General features: G+C 46.6%; 1 protein-coding gene across 3 annotated transcripts in view; it reads left to right on the top strand.

The window, feature by feature from the left end:
• The window catches only part of NDRG3 (NDRG family member 3), a 106,540-nt gene that overhangs the window by 68,379 nt on the left and 16,252 nt on the right, over window positions 1-21,909 (top strand). For all 3 annotated transcript variants that reach the window (XM_054045557.1, XM_054045558.1, XM_054045559.1), the window contains 2 exons: window positions 464-499; window positions 21,433-21,538. In XM_054045557.1, coding sequence (XP_053901532.1) covers window positions 464-499; window positions 21,433-21,538 — 142 coding nt within the window. The remainder of the gene's footprint in view (window positions 1-463; window positions 500-21,432; window positions 21,539-21,909) is intronic.

Raw genomic sequence — 21,909 nt, forward strand, 5'->3', positions numbered from 1 at the left:
AGTCTTGGCCACTATGTCAGCAGAGCCGGCAGGAGGAGACTGCTGGCCTAGTTACACTACCTCCCCAAACAGCATCAGCTCAGTGGCCAGTAGCACTCTGCTGTTGGCGTAGCTGTGTCCACACCAGGGGTTTTGCTGACATAGCTATGTTGACTTTACCCAACATAGTTATGCCGACAAAACTTTGTAGTGTAGACCAGGCCTTCAATGGGCTGATTGGCTGATCCACATGGGTCCCTGCAGTAGTGGGTTTCCAAGGAGTTTTCTCCACAATGCCAACTGTTTTTCCTGTATTTAGCTCACATTCTGGTGACACACTGGCCTTTAGAGCAGCAAGTCCAAGCTGCTGTGCCAAAGCGCAGGCCCCCAAGGGGGCCTCCTGCCTAGCTGTTGACAGCAGGTTTGTCAATTGTTCTGGGGGAGCCGTGCTGAACACTGATGGTTTTTCTTTTCTCATTGACAGAATGCTGCTCGGAACTTCCAGGACTTTGACTGCCAGGTAAGGAGCATGCAGCCATCTGTTACAGACAGCCTCTGCACAGAAAGCAGCGAATGGCCTATGTCGTAACAAATGCTGAACACAAAGATGACCCATCGAAGTTCAGATGGGCCTTTATTAGCTCAGTCTTCTGCCTTGAGCCTGTAAAGATTTCACTGAGCAGAACTAGAAGAATCTCCTGGGAAGCAGCCTCCAGTCCCGGGCCTTCTCCCTCCCTCTGTTCCGTTGTCGCTTGTTTTACTGTTTGTGTTAACAAGACCATCGCCCTTCCAACTCAGCTTCCCCTGCAGTGAAGTCCCAGTGCCAAATGGTGACACAGTGAGCTCCATGACAAGAATGTCAAATTAGGGCTCAGACTGAGCTGCAAGATTCAGTGAGTTGGCAAGGAAATTCCTAACACCATCAGACCCTTCCAGGGATGTCTAAAGTAGTGAAGGGAAATGGTGGGAAAGCTGGGTGTGTTCCACCTATGCACCGCATCAGTCAGGCAGTGCCTGCTCTTTCCTGCATCTCTGCCCTCTGCTCATGAGCTCTACTGTTTGGTAGTGTATACTTATCAAAGGGCATGGATGTGTAGCTTTGGGAGGAGGAATGGGGGGAGTAATTCCTGTTGTCCTACAAAGTGGCAGTCTCAGCAAATAAGCAGTGTCATTTTATATGTAAAACAGAGGCCTGGGAATGGAGCTAGAAGCTGTCACTGGACATGACTAGTTGCTTGTATTCTAGACATGCTCCTTTGACGCACTGTACCATGTTTGCTGTTGCAGTAACACCCAGTGCTGGGCTGATTTGTCTCCTGTAAGTTTTTTACTTGCAACATGTTAAACTCATGCAGTTCTGCTGCGTGTGCCACCAAATTGGTCTGAAGATGCAGATCCCACCCCGCGCATTGGCTGGCAAGGGGGGCAGGTGGCACAATGGCTTGTTCTTGCAGTAGTTCAGTTGGTTAAGCACTCTGAAGATGTGAAGTGTTGGGATCAGTTGACCCAGAGATGGGCAGATTGCCTGACGCCCATTCATGGTAAAGCTGTAGTAATTCCTCCTGACACGATTCATCCTGATAGACCAGTGCAGAAGACAACCATGGTCTCTGCCTTGTTGCTACAGAATGATCCCTATAGAGGAACAATTAAACCACATGGCTTCCCTGTATTGCAGTTGGGCTGATTCTTCGTTGGGCAGCACATGGTGTTATCTGGCAGACTTGTCACGGGGCAGGCCCAAGCTGCTGTGTCAAGTTGACACTCCATCCTGCACCCAGTCAAAACAGACTGGAGCAACACATGGAACCACATATGGCCGGTGGCTTCTCTTCCTGCCCTGCTGTGAGGACTCTGCTGCTGCTACTCTAGCATTCTGCTTGTGAAGGGCAGGGCCAGCGCTCACTGCTGTGATGTGCTAGCAAAGTACCTGCAGAAGTGGGCTGTCAAGGGCTGTCTGACTCCACTCTATATAAAAATCAGCTTTTTAGAGGAGCTTCTGGGAATGCTTCCTCTGGCTGCCCGAAAAGGCAGAGCCATAAATGCAGCAGCAATCAGGCAGTTTCTCTCACTGTGTCTTTGGGGAGCGCCCTATCAAAAGATACAAAGTACTGGTTTGTGGGCGGGCAGGACATGACAATCCAGGGCAGCTGGGCTCCAACTCTGCCTGCTGGGCCTAGTTATCCTAGCTGCAAGTGGATTTTAAAATTGCCATTGTTCTGAAGTCCTCAGAGCAGGGGTCGGCAACCTTTCAGATGTGGTGTGTCGAGTCTTCATTTATTCACTCTGATTTAAGGTTTTGCGTGCCAGTCATACATTTTAACGTTTTTAGAAGGTCTCTTTTTATAAGTCTATAATATATAAACAAACTACTGTTGTATGTAAAGTAAATAAGGTTTTTCAAATGTTTAAGAAGCTTCATTTAAAATTAAATTAAAATGCAGAGCCCCCTGAACTGGTGGCCAGGACCCGGGCAGTGTGAGTGCCACTGAAAATCAGCTCGCGTGCCGCCTTTGGCACACGTACCATAGGTTGCCTACTCCTGCCTCAGAGCATTAATCAAACCCTGATACAGCCACAGTGTCCAGAGGGGCAGGGGAAGACAGCAGCAGTGACTCTGAATCACTTTGCTTTTGTTGCCTTCAGAGTAGCTAATGCAATGAAAACAGGTTTCCCCCACCATCCTGTTTGTGTGCAGGAAAGGGCGAGGGGAGCTCAGGTGCCAGGCCTGGTTGCGCTGAGGAGAGGCACACAGGTTTGTCAGGCTTGGGCCTAGGAGGGGAGCACTGGTGCTGTGCATGGGGCCGGGGTCTGTATGTGTGCAGGCAGCACAGATGCAGTGTGCTTGGGTCAGGAGGTGATCAGGGAGCTTGGAGCACAGGCCCTACCTGCTGGGGCCTGTGTGTGGTGAGTAAGGGGAGCACAGGTGCGGTGTGCTTGGGACCAGGGGATGGGAGAGGGCAGTATTAACCGTTCCCTGGGCATCTTCTGAATCTCCAAAGCAGCCTAGGCTTTGCCTGTTCAAAGCTGGCTCCCTCTCTCCCTGCTGGCAGCTGTCCAAGCTTGGCAGAAGGTGCTGGTCCAAGAGGGGGACAGGAAAGCCCCCATGATATTATAAAAGGCCTCGCTTCTCTTCAGCCCCCCTTTCCCATTAAGCCGCACCACCTCCCACACGCTCTCCCCAAGGCACACCCCAGTCTAAAGAGACTGACCAGACGTGTTTGGAACACAGGGGAGCCCTACCCCATGGAAAGGGGGTGGGCAGCCAGCTAAGCCATGTGTGGACGAGCTCCACATGGGCCTGTTCTGCCCTCACTTGTCTCAACCCCAGGCCCTCTCAAAGTGGCAGAGTAGCTGAGGCCTGCGTTCACCCCACGCTGCTGAATTGTGGCAAAGTTGCCAAGCAGCCCCATAGCCCAGCAGACGGCAGTGAAGTGAGCGCCAGCAGAGGAATGCCTGATCTTGGTGGGTTGGATCAGTGGAGGACCGGTGTCCATGGCAACAACTGAGCAGGAACCAGGATGCTGCTTGCAGGAGCTCTCAATTCATTATAGTGTCTTTTTAGCATCCAGTTACAGCTGCCTTTATGATTCAGTGCTGCCACTGCCTCCTCTTCCTCCTCCTGCCAAGTGCCACTGCGGGGCACGGCTGTCTGCCTCGGCCATCTGCCTCGGCCATCCATGCGCCAAGGAATGCTGGATCAGACCTAAGCAGTGGCTTTAGGTTCCCACCACTGCTGAAGCATATCATCTGTTATATTAACTCTGACCTGAGGTTGGTCTAATTGGGTCTCCTGCCTGTGACAGTGGCCTGTACAAGGAGCACAAAATCTACACCCATAAGCCAGTTGTGCAGTGCTGGAGGGAGAGGGGAAGGGCTGCACTCTTTCTTGGCTTGGGCGAGGGTCTGAGATTTTTACAAAGGGGGTACAAAAGGATGTCACCTGGTGACAGGGCTGTGACATAATTAGTATTCTCTTCCACAATATCCTCCCCAAGCCCCTCTTTGTAAATATCCCTGTGATCAAGGCCTGTAGCACAACTCTGCCGAAGAGCTACTTCCCAATAGCAGCCCTGCAGTGCCAGGTTTGATTACATGTGTGTTTCACTGGCTTCTTTCTCAGCAGGCTGGGAACTGAACTGGACGAAAATGTTGTTCGCTGATTGTGAGGAACTGATGCATCAAACGCAGCACTTGGGGTTAGTGGCAGAGTCCAGACACTGCCGGAGGGTTAGCTTTGCCTGTGTTTGGAGGGCAGAAGTCTTTTTCTGGGACTGAGAGGACAGTTGTTATTCCTGTTTGATTTGTATTTCATTTGTGACCAGGGTTCACGTTTTTCAGCAGTCACTATTAACAGTGATTAGCCCTGATTCCAGCTTTCCTGTCCAGTTTAACTCACCCCTTTTAGGCTTGGCAGGATGTTTCTGAAGCCATTACTTCATTCATTAACTTGGGAGTTTAACTTTTGAATTAAGCAGTATGACGTTTGCCTTGTTCTTTCTGAAGTGGCGGCAGCAGCATTGTCCCTGTTGTGTTCAGAACTGTGATCTGGCCCAGGCACTCTTCTGAGTTCAGACCTGGGACCTAGAGCAGCATTTCCACTTCATTCTTAATACACCAGCTACTGTAATTCCCCCAATGATAAATTAACAACCCCTAAAACTGGGGCATTCTAGACCATGGACAGACAACTTTAAGGAGTAGAGGACCACAAGTTCACTAAAATCCTTTGGTGGGTCATGCTGGTTTTTTTTTTAACCAGGCTTCTTTGCTTTAGCTTAATTCCATAAGGAGCAGGTTTAAATGAAATCTAAATAAGTCTGGTTTAAGTGGAAATAAGTGTGTTCCCACAGGCTACTGTTTTAACTAAATAGGTGCAAATTGGTGCACAGACAAGGCCCATGCTAGAAGTGAGTTTTTCTCACTCTTCTACTCTGAAACTGCCTTAGACTGAGCTGGGCTAATATTATGAACATCCTTCTTCAGCAGGATGGTTTCAGAGAACACAGTCTTACATGATCAGTCTTGTTGGAACATGAAGAGTGTTCAGAGTCTTGCCTTTGGTGTTCAGAGTCTTGCCTTTCCCAGACAGCAAGCATGAGGAGACATGGACTGAGCAGAGCAGAGGTCAGAAGCGTACCAACCGTGGGTAAGCAAATCTCACGCTTCATGCCATAAGCTGATTTGCCTTCAGGGTCAGAAGTCATTTTCCTCATGTCTGAGCCTTTCACAATTGACCAGGGCCATTGTGGACTTTTCTCTTGATAGAATATTACACTGGATGGCACCATGTTCTGATCTGGTATGACAAATCCAGAATTCGTTCCAGGTGAATGCTCGAGTTTCAGGGTGCTCCACGTTAGTTTGTCAGGTGCTCATGTTTTGGGATAAATATTTATCTGCTAAGAAGATAAATTAATTGAGTCCCAGCTCCTATTTTCAGTCTTGCTTGGAATGTCCTTGGTGTAGAGGGAGATGTTCCTCTGAACAGCATGGTGCACAGAACACATTTTATACATGCTGCTCTCACTAAAGCTTCAGCACTCGTTGCTGTGTGAGGCTATGTGCACTTCCCCTTTTGTAAGCTGTTGCTAACTTCCCAGGCGGTTGGAGTATTTATTTTCAGTTATGTATAAATCTAGGCTTGGCCTGACTGGTCTGAAACAGGTCTATGCTAATCCAAATTGCAAGCCCCTCCTCTTGCTCCAGAGACTTGTTTTTCTGGGTCGGAGTGGTGTGGAGGGGCTCCCAGCCTGTCTGCCTGCATTGCAGCTGACCAATGGAGGACATTGTGCTCTTTTTCTGATACCCATTTAGCCACCACTAAACACAACTAGATGCTGATAAACAATGGTCAGGGTGCCATTATTCCATTTAAAACAACCCCTGAATAATCTGGTAACCATTTGACATGAGAGTAAACGGTAAATTTCTTTCTTTTTCATTAGTAGTAGTAATCTAGTTCATTCTCGGAAATAAAATGTATTAACCTAGAATCTCAGACCCCCATCACGCTCCAGCTTTGTGAGCTCTAATGAAATGCTGGGCTTAGCTTATCCCCCCTTAGCAAGCAGATGGCAGATTAAATGGTCTTGTTGAGGGCTGGCTGTCTGGCTGATGGGCAGATGGTGTTGGTGACCTGCAGTTAGTGGAACCGAGTTTGTGTCTTTATTCTGCCAGTGCAACCTTTGTGTTTGTTTTTGAGAGGTGAATGCCCTGTTGACATAAAATTCTCCACCTTTTCCAGACACTCCTGACATTTGAAATGTACGTTGTCATTTAAAAAAAATGCACTCTAAGGCTGTGACCTCTGCCTGACACACAACAGCATTTAATCCAGTCTGTCTCTGGTACTGCTCCCTTGCCCCCACAGAGAGAGAAAAGGGGGTGCTGATGTCAGCATGCTACTTATGAAAGGTGAGCGGAGACCTGGAACTGCTTTCTTGACCATGCTGCCTGGCTGAAATGGTTCACGAGGGTTGGAAAGCCAGAATTCTGCAATGCCCAAAATAACAAGCAGCATTGTAAAACTAGGAAATTCAGAGTCCAGGTTAACCTGAAAAGAAATCCGGTCATGAGGGAAAAAATGAAAAACTGTCTTTAAAAATCAGTTTACTCTGAAATGACAAACCCTGTTATGTATTAATCGTAGTTGTATGGTTATTTCATGATGTCACTACAGGACAGAGTTAAAGTTGTGTGGGTGCTTTCATTGCATTTCCACATCTTCACATGTTTGGATTTATTTTATGTTTGCATTTAACTCTGTATTTCCCGAGTTTATAATGGTTGCTCTGGGAATAAATTACAGTTCTTCCCTAAATCACTGATACGTGCCCTCCACCTTAACTCTGTCTTAATGTAGCTTTTAGGGCTGTCAAGTGATTAAAAAAATGAATCGTGTTTAATTGTGCAATTAATCACACTGTTAAACAATAATAGGATACCATTTATTTAAATATTTTTGGATGTTTTCTACATTTTCAAATATATTGATTTCAGTTACAACACAGAAAACAAAGTATACAGTGCTCACTTTATATTTATTTTTATTACAAATATTTGCACTGTAAAAAAACAAAAGAAATAGTATTTTTCAATTCACCTAATACAAGTACTGTAGTGCAATCTCTCTATCATGAAAGTTGAACTTACAAATGTAGAATTATGTACAAATGTAGAATTATGTACCAAAAAAACTGCATTCAAAAATAAAACAATGTAAAACTTCAGAGTCTACAAGTCCACTGTGTCCTACTTGTTCAGCCAATCACTCAGAAAAACAGGTCTGTTTACATTTGCAGGAGATAATGCTGCCTGCTTCTTGTTTACAGTGTCACCTGAAAGTGAGAACAGACGTTTGCATGGCACTGTTGTAGCTGATGTCACAAGATATTTATGTGCCAGATGCGCTAAAGAGTCATACGTCCCTTCATGCTTCAACCACCATTCCAGCGGACATGCGTCCATGCTGATGACAGGTTCTGCTCGATAACTATCTAAAGCAGTGCAGACCGATGCATGTTCATTTTCATCATTTGAGTCAGATGCCAGCAGCAGAAGGTTGATTTTCTTTTTTGGTGGTTCAAGTTCTGTAGTTTCCGCATCAGAGTGTTACTCTTTTAAGACTTCTGAAAGCATGCTCCACACCTCGTCCCTCTCAGATTTTGGAAGGCACCTCAGATTCTTAAACCTTGAGTCGAGTGCTGTAGCTATCTTTAGAAATCTCACATTGGTACCTTTTTTGCGTTTTGTCAAATCTGCAGTGAAAGTGTTCTTAAAACGAACATGTGCTGGGTCATCATCTGAGACTGTTAAAACATGAAATATATGGCAGAATGCCAGTAAAACAGAGCAGAAGACATACAGTTTTCCCCCAAAGAGTTCAGTCACAAATTTAATTAACACATTATTTTTTTAACGAGCGTCATCAGCATGGAAAGCATGTCCTCTGGAATGGTGGCCGAACCACGAAGGGGCATATGAATCTTTAGCGCATCTGGCGCATAAATATCTTGCGACACTGGCTACAACAGTGCCATGTGAACGCTTGTTCTCACTTTCAGGTGACATTGTAATTAGGAAGCTGGCATCATTATCTCCCATAAATGTAAAGAAACTTGTTTCTCTTAGCGATTGGCTGAACAATAGGTAGGACTGAGTGGACTTGTAGGCACTATAGTTTTACACTGTTTTGTTTTTGAGTGCAGTTATGTAACAACAACAAAAATCCACATTTGTAAGTTGCACTTTCATGATAAAGATATAGCACTACGGTACTTGTATGAGGTGAATTGAAAAATACTATTTCTTTTGTTTATAATTTTTACAGTGCAAATATTTGTAATCAAAAATAATATAACATTAGCACTGTACACTTTCTATTCTGTGTTGTAACTGAAATTGATATATTTGAAAATGTAGAAAAACATCCAAAAATATTTAATACATTTCAATTGTTATTCTATTGTTTAACAGTGCAATTAAAACTATGATTAATCACGATTAATTTTTTTAATCGTGATTAATTTTTTTTTAGTTAGTTGCATGAGTTAACGGCGATTAATCAACAGACCTAGTAGCTTTTTCTCTGGGAATTTCAATTATTGCTTATATTGATCTGTCTCTCTAAGGTACTTGTCTGGCCCCTGTTTCTGTAGTATCTGAGCACCTCACAATCCTCACAACACCCTGTGGGGTGGGGCTATTGTCCCCATTGTACAGCTCGAACTGAGACACAGAGACACTATGGTCTTGGCCAACACAAAAGTTGTACCACGTGAGCTACCCCGGTATAGCTATATCAGTACGAGCCTCCTAGTGTGGACCCAGTTATACTGTATAAAGGTGTTTATACTGAGCTTATTCCAGTGAATGTGGGGGAATAGGCTATACTGGTATAAAAGCATCCATACTAGGAGGTTGTACTGATTTAACTAGTTCTGTAATAAATCACACGCCTAACTGACCCAGTTAAATGGTACAAAAAACAGTGTGTAAACCAGGCCTTAGTGACCTGCCTGAGACTGTGGTAGGGCAAAGAATTGGCCCTAATCATTGGACCATCATTCTAGTGTATTGCTTCATCAGAGAGGAGAGAAGCTCAGTGTCATGCGTTTGCATGGGCCTTGAGGAGCCTAAAATACTGAACCGTAATCAGGTGGAGTGATTCCGAGTGAGGAGTTATACACAAGTGGAGAAGTGGCTGAATCCCTGAAGCTTAATTTCCTCACTCTTGAATATTGGATCTTTTGAAAAGTGTCAAATTTTTGTAAATAAAATGCATTTTTAGAGAGTTAGCAAGACTCCATGGAAACCCACTTACAAGTTATATTTTAGGACATGTGAATGTAATTCTTCCATGAAGCCTACTCAAAGAAATAGGAGCCCAAGCATTCACAACAGCTTTCTAACCTCTGACAACAGCATGCTCCATTGGCTTCTCTTTTGAAGAGATTGGCTGGACGGGGATGTTAAATGTAAGTTCTCAAGACCAGTATAACAAGTTGGTGTCTGGAGCTCCTGTGCTGCTGTCTGTCGCAAGAAGAATACAGGACCCTGGGTCGGGAAAGGATTCTGTGCAGTTCCTGCCTGCAGAAAATTGGTAGTGCCATGCCATTAACAAAGGTTGATCTGTCTTCATCCTTTATGCAATAGCCATTAACAGTGCTTCAGAGTAGCTAACGAGCAATCTCAATACTTGCTATTACCATGTGCAGCTGGACTCTGATCTAGTGTAAAGGGACACTGTCAAGGTCGGGAGGCACGAAGTATGACCGTGCTGTTCTCATCTGTTTTCAGCGTTCATGTACTTGCTATTTTAACACACACACGGATGTTATGTTTTTAAAGCTGGATAATGCCTTGGCCGTGTCCTTCGCTTTCACATCTTTCATCGTGGTGCTGCTGGCACATGCTGTGCTTCAGCTTAGGAGGGAGGCCTTCTGAATGCATCATTTGTGCGCAATATAGCTCAACAATAAACTATTGGGAGTTGTGGGGGAGGAGAATGATTGAGGGGAGTGGAACTGCTCAGGCAAATGTCACTTCTCTGCGGTGTGGAAGTGCACTTGCGAAGCACATGGGCCCTTCATAAATTAGTCCCCTCTTGTGATGGGAGTCTCAGGCAGGTCTACACTATAAACTTACACAGTATAACTATATCGCTCGGAGGTGCCCCTGAGCAATGGGTTATACCGACCTAGCTCCCGGTGTAGACAGTATTATGTTGACGGGAGGGCTTCTCCCGTCAACGTAACTACTGCCTCTCATGGAGGTGGAGTAACTACTCCAACGGGAGAAGCTCTCCCATTGGCATAGTAGTGTCTTCACTGAAGCACTACAGAAGCGCAGCTGCACCGTGTAGTTGGCCACTGCAGTGCTTAAGTGTACACCTGCCCTCACGCTTCCCAGAATTCTTCCCCTCAGAGAGGAAGGAAAGACATGGCGTGAGTAAACTTGGGGGAGGGAGGAATTTAATAGCTGAGCAGTGGATGGTGAACTTCATTACAGCATGTTTCTGGTTCCAACAGTCACCTGGAGAATTTCCTTTGTGGTGTACGGAGTCAGAGGAAAGGAACTTGAACTTCTTGCTAACTAGAGCTTGTACTGTGTTGCTTTGCTGTTACAGCAGTGTTTCAGATCCATACTGGTCATACAGCCAGCCAAGTGCTCTCGTGGTTTGCTGAACAATACACTGTTCGGACTTTCTTCTGAGGGGGAGTCACACTCAGAGGCTTGCTGTGTGAAAGGGGTCACCAATACAAAAAGTTTGAAAACCACTGCTCTAACAAAACATATAACCTACAGTGACTCCTTGTGGGTCAGCATAGTAACCTCTACTGGGTCACCAATTCTCCCAATTTCAACAAACTATTTATTATCTCAGAATATTTCTAGTATTATTATTCCTAGCTATGAGATGTTTGGTTTTCAGCTGGCAATGGCTGAACATACAAAATGGCTGACTGCAGTACTGTCAGGTTCTGGAGTACACTCAGGGGTGTCATATTCCGGTGCAACACAACCAGCTACATTGTGGCACGACTGTAGCTTGTCAGTTTACTCTAGAGTTTTACAGCATGTTAGCTATCGCACTGTGAAGGTGGAGACACACCCTTTGGTCTGAGGTCACTGAAGCAGAGGCTCTTCAGATAGGTGGCTTCCTTTCAGGCAGAAGGTGGAAATGGATCCCAGTGTTCACCTCCCCAATTGCATAGTTAATGGTTGAAACACAGGTGTAGTGGGCTGTTGTACCTGCAAACCTCTTCTGGGCATGGATCTTGGCGCTGCTCTGAGTCAACCTCTGCTGTTTATGAACCGTCCACCATCCTTAGAGTTCATCATTGTCCTTTGATTTGTTCCCAGCCTCCAATGCACTTTTAGTTTTTTGCAGATGATTTAGCACCTCTCATTCTGCTGGACCCATTGATATCCTAATTCAGGACCCGGATACCTGGATTACATAATATGGTGTGGGCTTGTGGGTTAGAAATAAACACTTCCTTTGAAGCTGATGGTGGCTGGCACCTTCTCCAAAGGGACTTCCCAAGCCAAGAATGTAATAAGAAAAGCCAAAGAGGAGTTTGAAGAACGGCTAGCCAAAAACTCCAAAGGTAATAACAAAATGTTTTTTAAGTACATCAGAAGCAGGAAGCCTGCTAAACAACCAGTGGGGCCCCTTGGTGATCGAGATACAAAAGGAGCGCTTAAAGACGATAAAGTCAGTGCGGAGAAACTAAATGGATTCTTTGCTTCAGTCTTCACGGCTGAGGATGTTAGGGAGATTCCCAAACCTGAGCTGGTTTTGTAGGTGACAAATCTGAGGAACTGTCACGGAGGAGGTTTTGGAATTAATTGATAAACTTAACATTAACAAGTCACCGGGACCAGATGGCATTCACCCAAGAGTTCTGAAAGAACTCAAATGTGAAGTTGCGGAACTGTTAACTAAGGTTTGTAACCTGTCCTTTAAATCGGCTTCTGTACCCAATTACTGGAAGTTAGCTAATGTAACGCCAATATTTAAAAAGGGTTCTAGAGGTGATCCCGGCAATTACAGACCGGTAAGTCTAACATCTGTACCGGGCAAATTAGTCGAAACAATAGTTAAGAATAAAATTGTCCGACACATAGAAAAACATAAACTGTTGAGTAATAGTCAACATGGTTTCTGTAAAGGGAAATCGTGTCTTACTAATCTATTAGAATTCTTTGAAGGGGTCAACAAACATGTGGACAAGGGGGATCCAGTGGACATAGTGTACTTAGATTTCCAGAAAGCCTTTGACAAGGTCCCTCACCAAAGGCTCTTATGTAAATTAAGCTGCCATGGGATAAAAGGGAAGGTCCTTTCATGGATTGAGATTGGTTAAAAGAGAGGGAACAAAGGGTAGGAATAAATGGTAAATTCTCAGAATGGAGAGGGGTAACTAGTGGTGTTCCCCAAGGGCCAGTCCTCGGACTGATCCTATTCAACTTATTCATAAATGATCTGGAGAAAGGGGTAAACACTGAGGTGGCAAAGTTTGCAGATGATACTAAACTGCTAAAGATAGTTAAGTCCAAAGCAGACTGTGAAGAACTTCAAAAAGATCTCACAAAACTAAGTGATTGGGCAACAAAATGGCAAATGAAATTTAATGTGGATAAATGTAAAGTAATGCACATTGGAAAAAATAACCCCAACTATACATACAATATGATGGGGGCTAATTTAGCTACAACAAGTCAGGAAAAAGATCTTGGAGTCATCGTGGATAGTCCTCTGAAAATGTCCACGCAGTGTGCAGAGGCGGTCAAAAAAGCAAACAGGGTGTTAGGAATCATTAAAAAGGGGATAGAGAATAAGACTGAGAATATATTATTGCCCTTGTATAAATCAATGGTACGCCCTCATCTCGAATACTGCGTACAGATGTGGTCTCCTCATCTCAAAAAAGATATACTGGCACTAGAAAAGGTTCAGAAAAGGGCAACTAAAATGATTAAGGATTTGGAACGGGTCCCATATGAGGAGAGATTAAAGAGGCTAGGACTCTTCAGCTTGGAAAAGAGGAGACTAAGGGGGGATATGATAGAGGTATATAAAATCATGAGTGATGTGGAGAAAGTGGATAAGGAAAAGTTATTTACTTTTTCCCATAATACAAGAACTAGGGGTCATCAAATGAAACTAATAGGCAGCAGGTTTAAAACAAATAAAAGGAAGTTCTTCTTCACGCAGCGCACAGTCAACTTGTGGAACTCCTTACCTGAGAAGGTTGTGAAGGCTAGGACTATAACAGAGTTTAAAAGAGAACTGGATAAATTAATGGTGGTTAAATCCATTAATGGCTATTAGCCAGGACGGGTAAGGAATGGTGTCCCTAGCCTCTGTCTGTCAGAGGATGGAGATGGATGGCAGGAGAGAGATCACTTGATCATTGCCTGTTAGGTTCACTCCCTCTGGGGCACCTGTCATTGGCCACTGTTGGTAGACAGGATACTGGGCTAGATCGACCTTTGGTCTGACCCGGTACGGCCTTTCTTATGTTCTTATGTTAAGCCCACATTAAACATGTGCTCCTGATACTTGCTTTTCTGACTCCAGGAGTGCAGAATCTGCCAGTCACTCATGACTCAAATGGACACTGCAGACAAAACATGAGCCCTTCTGCAATTTCCGAACAGCCCTTGTTCAGTGCACTCTTCCTGTTTGCTCCCTGCCAGCCTCTCTCCCCTCCCCGTCTTGTGATGGGGAGCGCTCTGAGGCTATCTGAAACAGTCCTTTTGGTGCATTGGAATCAGCCTTCCTTTTTCATGCCACCACCAGTGTTGCCCATTGGAGTCGGAGACGGAGCTCCGGGTCAGCTTGTGGTGCTGATGTGAAGTATAACGAGTTGTGCCTTGATGTGGCTTATCTTCATGACCTGAGCTGTTCTTGTGCTGTTGTTACCCACGTAATCTAGGGCATCCCGCCTATACCCTACCGAGGGCTCAAGGCGTGACCCCATCTGCGGAACATTTTCCCAGTGAAAGAGCCTTACACAGCTGTAATCTAAACATCTACTTATTAGCAGCACACAAAGAACACATATGCCAAGCAAATCTCTTGTGCTCAGCACTCCCAATGTTCAAACTAACTTCACCTGATGGCCAGTCAGGATCCACTCGTCTGGGGATTCCCGGCAATGCCTCTGGGTGTCTTTATTTTACAACCTTGGTGGTTATAACTTTGTTAGGGACGTTTCTGGGGAGTGGGGGGGTGCATTATCAGCCACAGAACTTTATTTATTTATTTATTTATTTATTTATTTTAGTGATGAACTCCCCGAATTTCACCCAAGACTGGTTGATCAGATCCTAGGCCTACAGTGTTACATGGCCCATAGAGCTAAGATAGCACAGAATGGGATTAATGTAACATTTGCTTTGCTTTATGCAGAAGAAAATACTTCACCCTTCTCTAGTAAATGTATTTGCTGAGTTTTCAGTAAAGATGGATGTGACATTACCCAGGGTACAATCTGGACTGATGGATGGCTGTATCCCCTCAATTCTCCGACCTGTAGTGCCTTTTACACTGCTTCGCCATGAGAGCAACCATGTCTGGTCTGCTCACAAACAGCGTCCAGCATGTACATTACTCCCAGTCCCAGACTTCATAGATTCATAGATTATAGGACTGGAAGGGACCTCGAGAGGTCATCGAGTCCAGTCCCCTGCCCGCATAGCAGGACCAAATACTGTCTAGACCATCCCTGATAGACATTTATCTAACCTACTCTTAAATATCTCCAGAGACGGAGATTCCACAATCTCCCTAGGCAATTTGTTCCAGTGTTTAACCACCCTGACAGTTAGGAACTTTTTCCTAATGTCCAACCTAGACCTCCCTTGCTGCAGTTTAAACCCATTGTTTCTGGTTCACCTTAGAGGCTAAGGTGAACAAGTTCTCTCCCTCCTCCTTATGACACCCTTTTAGATACCTGAAAACTGCTATCATGTCCCCTCTCAGTCTTCTCTTTTCCAAACTAAACAAACCCAGTTCTTTCAGCCTTCCTTCATAGGTCATGTTCTCAAGACCTTTAATCATTCTTGTTGCTCTTCTTTGGACCCTTTCCAATTTCTCCACATCTTTTTTAAAATGCGGCGCCCAGAACTGGACACAATACTCCAGCTGAGGCCTAACCAGAGCAGAGTAGAGCGGAAGAATGACTTCTCGTGTCTTGCTCACAACACACCTGTTAATGCATCCCAGAATCATGTTTGCTTTTTTTGCAACAGCATCACACTGTTGACTCATATTTAGCTTGTGGTCCACTATAACCCCTAGATCCCTTTCTGCCGTACTCCTTCCTAGACCGTCTTTTCCCATTCTGTATGTGTGAAATTGATTTTTCCTTCCTAAGTGGAGCACTTTGCATTTGTCTTTGTTAAACTTCATCCTGTTTAACTCAGACCATTTCTCCAATTTGTCCAGATCATTTTGAATTATGACCCTGTCCTCCAAAGCAGTTGCAATCCCTCCCAGTTTGGTATCATCCGCAAACTTAATAAGCGTACTTTCTATGCCAATATCTAAGTCGTTGATGAAGATATTGAACAGAGCCGGTCCCAAAACAGACCCCTGCGGTACCCCACTCGTTACGCCTTTCCAGCAGGATTGGGAACCATTAATAACAACTCTCTGAGTACGGTTATCCAGCCAGTTATGCACCCACCTTATAGTAGCCCCATCTAATTTGTATTTGCCTAGTTTATCGATAAGAATATCATGCGAGACCGTATCAAATGCCTTACTAAAGTCTAGGTATACCACATCCACCGCTTCACCCTTATCCACAAGGCTCGTTATCCTATCAAAGAAAGCTATCAGATTGGTTTGACATGATTTGTTCTTCCCCCCAGAAATATGTGTCTTATACTGCCCAGCACCCCCCTGGACAATACAAGCTCATAGATAGTCTGTCATTTCATTAATAGAAAATGGTATGCCCAAATCCTGTTCTCCCAGATGAAGTTTCCCAGCATTTCAATCCAAACGTACAGGTTTAGATAATTAATACATTTGTTTTATTGTTTTAGAGAAAGATAGATTTTAAGTGATTTCAAGTAATGAGGCATAAAAGTCAGAATTGGTTACAAGGAAATAAAAGGTAAAACACAACTAATACCTAACTTAACAAGCTAAGTGAATTCAAAGCAAAGGTCTCTCTCATCACAAGTTCCAACAGTCTTAGGCCTTGTCTACACTACACAGTTTTGTCAGCAAAAGGCAGCCCCGGATGAGGCTGTGGCGGGTACCTCCACCACACTGCCTGCCATGGACACCACGGGCATCAGGACCTGCTCAGGAGGGTGGCCCAGAACCTGAATATGCAGGTGGAGGAGGTCTCAGAGGAGACCGATCCCATGGTGGACATTCTGGCCCCGAAGGACCTTCGAGGTTGGCTCTGCCGCTCATTAAGACAATCCAGAACTAAGGTGTTATGGCAAACACCCGCCTCAATTCCCCCCATGGCTAAAGGGATGGAACGCAAGTACTGTGTGCTGTCTAAGGGCATGAACACCTCTATACCCACCCTCAGCCGGGTACTGTGGAGATGGCTAACCGCAAGGAATGGTAGGGACAGCTGGGGCAGACCCCCAAGTCCCAGGAAGTTAAAAAGCTGAATCTCTTCGGTTGGAAGGTGTTCTCCACTGCAGGGGCTCCAGCTTCGCATATCCAACCAGCAGGCGTCCTCAGCCGTTATTGCTACAATTCCTGGAACATCTTGTCCAAGTTCTGTGAATTGCTTCCGGAGGACCCCGCTCCGAGTTCGGGGCAGTCCTGGAGGAGGGCAAGGTGGTTGCAAGGACCTCCCTACAGGCCATGTTGGACTCAGCAGATTCAGCCACACTCACACAATGGCTACTGCCATAACCATGAGACGCAGCTCCTGGCTTGAGGTCTCGGGGCTCCCGAATGAGGTCCAGAATACTATCCAGGACCTACCCTTTGGCTGTTCAGGACTCTTTTCAGAGCAGACAGACTCTAGGCTCCATACCTTTAAGGACTCGATGGCAACGCTTAAAGCCCTGGAGATTCACACGCCGGCCCTCCAAAGGAAGCTTTTCAAACCTCAGCCCGCCCCATGCTTCTACTCTGCTCCTCCCAGGCAGGACTATAATAGGAAGCGGGACAGGAGTAACAGGAGGCATCCATCTCAGTCCTCAGGCCAGGAATGAAACCTCCAGGAATACGTCCAACCAAAATTGGCAACCCTACCCAGTGCTAGGCTTCTCCTTTCCGGGAATTGGGCAGAATATCAGTATACACCTTGGAGCACTGGGGCCTAATTTTAAGGATCCTGCCTTGAAGTGTAATGAAGGCCTGGGTTCCGTAGCGAGCCCTGGTTGCCTTTGAGAACGTGTGGAGCGAGCTGGGGATTGTTTGGGCAGTAATGTGCGTGGTGTGTTGCTAAGACCACAAAACTGCTCTGTTGTGCTTTGGATTTTTCTCCTTTCCTTAGTACATAGCGGCAGCAGCAGCATGTTCCCACCTGGAATAGGAGAGAATTGCAATCACTCACTCCCCGCTGGCTGGGGACAGCCTTGCATCTGATCATCCAGGTACTTACTGACAGCGGTCAAGAGTGGAGAGTTCAGATGCTGGGTTTCCAGGAGTGTCCGCAGGCTGGCCAACCCCCAGCGATCAGGGAGGGAGGTGGCACCATCTGCTGTTCATTGCACCAGAGTTTGATGTCTTTTTACCTACACCACATTCGGCCATTTCTGGGTCACATCTGTATTCACTCCTTTTAAAAAAAATTCAGACGCTTTTAAAACTAAACTGTGTGTTAGCTTGGTTTTGATTGGCTATTAGTTGTGGTGTGCCCAGTCTAGACAGCTGTAATTCAGGACTGGCAGGGTGGAGACCGGGGGGTTCTGCACAGTGTCCTGTGGCAGCCCCCAACACTAACATGGAGGTGTGGCCACAGGATCAAGCTCCAAGATGCAATCCTTCAGCGTGACCCAGGCAGTCCTTGCATGTGGCTCAAAATGGAGCACTGCATGCTGAGCTCTGCCAACTCCAGGGGTACCGTCTCTGCATTAGTGAGTTGAAGGCAGCTGCAAAGCACTCTGATTTACACCAAGGGCCGGCCCTCTGGGTGGTGTATGGCTGCCTCTGCAGCTCGGGGTCTGCTGGGCACTGAGCGTTGCTCCAGCCCCTTGATGGAACAGCTGCAGAATTTTCTCTCTCTCTCTTTCCTGCATCCTGCTGAAATATCCAGGCACTTTGCAAGGACAAACAAGCCCCAGAGAGAAAATGTCAGTGTGTTTATCCCTCTGCTCCAGTTATGGGTGTGGCGTGAGGCTGAAGTATGTGTGTAATTGTGATGATTGTTGATTGGTATTGTGATAGCACCTAGGGGCCAGGGCCACATTGTTCTAGGTTCTGTACAGCCTGTAACTGGTGGTCTCTGTTTGCTATCTAAGGAAGATTGCAGTATAATCTAAATTGTGTTCATGTGCACACCAATAATGTTGTGGTAAGGCTGCATCAGAGGGGGTTGTATATTTTCATGAGAGGGGTAGCCATTCTGGCAGTCTGGTTTCTGATGGCTCTTTTGAATATATGGTTGTTTCCAGGGTTACATTCCTTACCTCTAGCGCACCATAGAAAACTTTGTTTCTGTACGATGGCTAAAGTGAAGATTTTGTCTCAGTTAGTTTTAGTAAAAGTCACAGACAGGTCACGGGCAATAAACAGAAATTCACAGGAGCCTGTGACCTGCCTGTGACTTTACTAAAAATAGCCAGAGGGCAGGGCTGGGGGGAGAGGGAAGACTGACAGCATGAACTCCGCTGCCATGGGGTAGGCACAGCCCCGGATCCAGTCTCATCCACAGCCGCAGGTCAAGGGTGCGGGGGCACACAGCCTGGCTGAAGCCGTGGGGCAGGGGCGGATGGGGATGCACAGCCCCAGCTATGGGGCAGGGGCGCATAACCCCGACCGCAGCCACGGAGGGAGGGAGAGTGCACACAGTCTAGGCCCCAGCCACAGGGCAGGTGCGCACAGCCCCAGCTCTGGCCCCGGTGGCAGCCGCTGACAGCTGAAGCCAAAGCAGTCACAGAGGTGGGGTAAAGTCGTGGAATCCATGGCTGCCATGATCTCCGTGACTAAATCGTATCCTTAGCGATGGGCGCATTAGCAATGCCGAGAGGGAGACAAAGCTGAATTCCACTCCCATTCTAATCCCCCTAGTCTAGTTGCACAGAACTTTTTACGAAATTTCTTTGTGGCTGAGATTCTCCATGCTTATGCTTCCACCCAACGCCAATTAAAAACGTGTTTTAAATGTGGACTGTTTGGGGTTCTACAAGCAGGCAAACCCTCTCTCCTTAGGGCTTTCCTACATCAGGAAAAGGGTTAGAGGTCAGACCGGGGAGCCAATCTCTCTGGGATGTCGCCCCTGTTCCAGGGCTTGGTCTGCACACAGTTACGCAGTGCAGCTTTGTGCGTGAGTGCTCGTCAATGGGTTAGCTTGCCCATGCTGCAGGCTCAACCGATGCAAACCCAGTTTAACCAGTGTGCAGACAGGCGACAGGAAGTTGCACTGGTTTAGTTAAATTGGTGCAGCACGACACCTTTGTTAAGCTGGTGCAGTGTGTGGAGAGCAGGCCTTGGCACTGTCGTGAAATGGGTGCACAAACTGTGTGCCTGCAATCCCTATAGAACAGGAACGTGGCCGTGTTGTGCACATGCAGCACTTCAATCTGTGTATACTGCGCTCTCCTCCATGCATCCCATACGTTCCCCAGGCTGTGCAGGATGGCCAAGTGTTCTGGTAGAGTGTCTAACTTCTGGACTATCGTGCCGTTTGTCTATTTGATCTTGCACCCTTCCCACTGCATTCAGCTGATTTTATTGTATTTCATTTGTTATTATTTAACATATTGCTGCAGTCCTGTGGTTAAGACATTGGAAAGGACCGAGTTCGGAGTATTGTAGCCAAGGCGTAACTGACTAGCTCTCGGGTACTGTAGTATGGCGGATATAAAAGCAGGTGGATGACTAGAATAGATTAGATTAGATAGGCAGGGAGGCTGGTAATTGGTAGACCAGAGTCTTCCCATTTACTGTGTTTGGGGAGGAAAACATTGGCCAGCTATCCTGTAAATTGGTACTGCCTCTTTAAACTCCACCAGGAACGCCTGCAGTTGAGCTGCAGTCTGGCAGGATGCTGCTATACTGGCTGTTGGGGCAGTTGCTGTGCATTCAGATGCTTTTAGGCACCTTGGCTTTGGTGCCAGGACGCCAACGGGCTCAGAGGTCAGGGGACGTAGACAGAGACAGGTTTGATTATCTGTGAACACAGCAAAGCATATGAGGGGCTATGCCCCCTGTGGGGAGGAAGGCAACTCAGGTTCTGGGATAGACATACTCTTCTGCATTAGGGATCTCAGCTCTGATTTGCAGTAGAGTTTGAAAGCTCTTGTCACCAGCTCTTCAGTTTGACTGTGGTAAATCCTGAGAGTAAGCGACCCCCTGCCTGGTCTACAAGTAACCCTGCTTCTAAAACAACCTCTTGCTTTTGGTCTCCAACAATTAGGTTTGTCGCCTGTTCTCTCTGGCCATTCAGTTTAAGAATGGCTGTGGTCATAGTACTCTGGTCAAGTGAAAAATCTTCTCACTTGGTGCGAGCCTGAGGCCTACTCTATGCACATTTTGTACCAGAGTAACTGTGCTGGGCAGGTGAGCTAGTTATACTGGTGCAAGCCTTAACATGGATGCAGTTAGACCAGTATAAACATCCGTTATTCCCATTCCCGTTCAGGAATAGCTATATGGGTAATAAACACCTTTATAATAGTGTAACCACGTCCACACTGGGGGATGTGCCACTAGAACTGCAGGGAGAGAGCTGGGGAATCCCCCAGGCTGTGGTGTGAGGCGTGCAGGCTGCTCACATTTCCAAAGTTAAATCCTTGGAGGAGTCAGAGCGACATACCTGCTCCCTGGGTTCGCTGCTCCGAGGCTGGGGTGCCGTTGCGGCAGGAATGCTGTTTGGCCAGCAGGCGCAGTGCTGTTGTGAATGTTCCCAGGCAACAGTCTCTCTGTTGTGTGGGTTCCACTATGAAAACCTCTGAGGAGAAGCTGTGTTCTGTTAATTTCTAATCTTGTACCAGCATGTGACCAGAAAGACCCTGCTAAAGTGACCGAAAAGAGACCTTAACATTGCAAACGGCCTGGTCCCAAGCCCTCCTCCCAGCTGTGCGCCAGTGAAGTGTAATAACTGGTAGCTGTGGCCAGTGCTGGCTCTGCAGAGCAGTGAGCGAGATGAGGCGGGAAGTACTGCGGGATACCTCGCACTGAGCGGTCGTGGGGGTAGGGCTGTGACTGAGGAGCTGAGAGTTCATGGGGCTTCGCCAGTGTTAGTGGTGCTGTGTCGTCCCTGTAGTGAGACTGTTATCTTCTCTCTGCAGGAGCATGACATCGAAACAGCTTTTGGAGTTGTCCATGTCACCATGCGGGGCACTCCGAAGGGGAACAGACCTGTCATCCTCACTTACCACGACATTGGCCTCAACCGTAAGTCCTCTTGCTCCAAGAACTCTCTCCCCCATCAGCCTGTATTGGTTCTAAAGAGTCGGTTTTAAGGCAAGATTCAGAGTCGTAGTGGTCCCTGGGAGCCTCCTGGTCCCCTGATGCAGAGAGCACAGAAATCAAGCTCGCCTGGAGCTGAGATGGGGACAGAGCACGCGACAAGGCCCTTGTCAGGAGTGCAGCTCTCTGCAGGCCTTGAAGGCCCTGGTGGGGGGAGTCTCAGTGAGGATGCAGAGCGGCCAGCAGTCCAGTCAAAGGCCCCGCTGAGTTGAGCACTGATCGATGGAGCTGGCTGCCCGAGGCCATCCCACGTGCCGCCCTCTCCTTTATGGAGAGGCTGGGCAGACTAGTTAGTG

The sequence above is a fragment of the Malaclemys terrapin genome, chromosome 12, assembly GCF_027887155.1.
Source record: "Malaclemys terrapin pileata isolate rMalTer1 chromosome 12, rMalTer1.hap1, whole genome shotgun sequence".
NCBI classification, from domain to species: domain Eukaryota; kingdom Metazoa; phylum Chordata; order Testudines; family Emydidae; genus Malaclemys; species Malaclemys terrapin.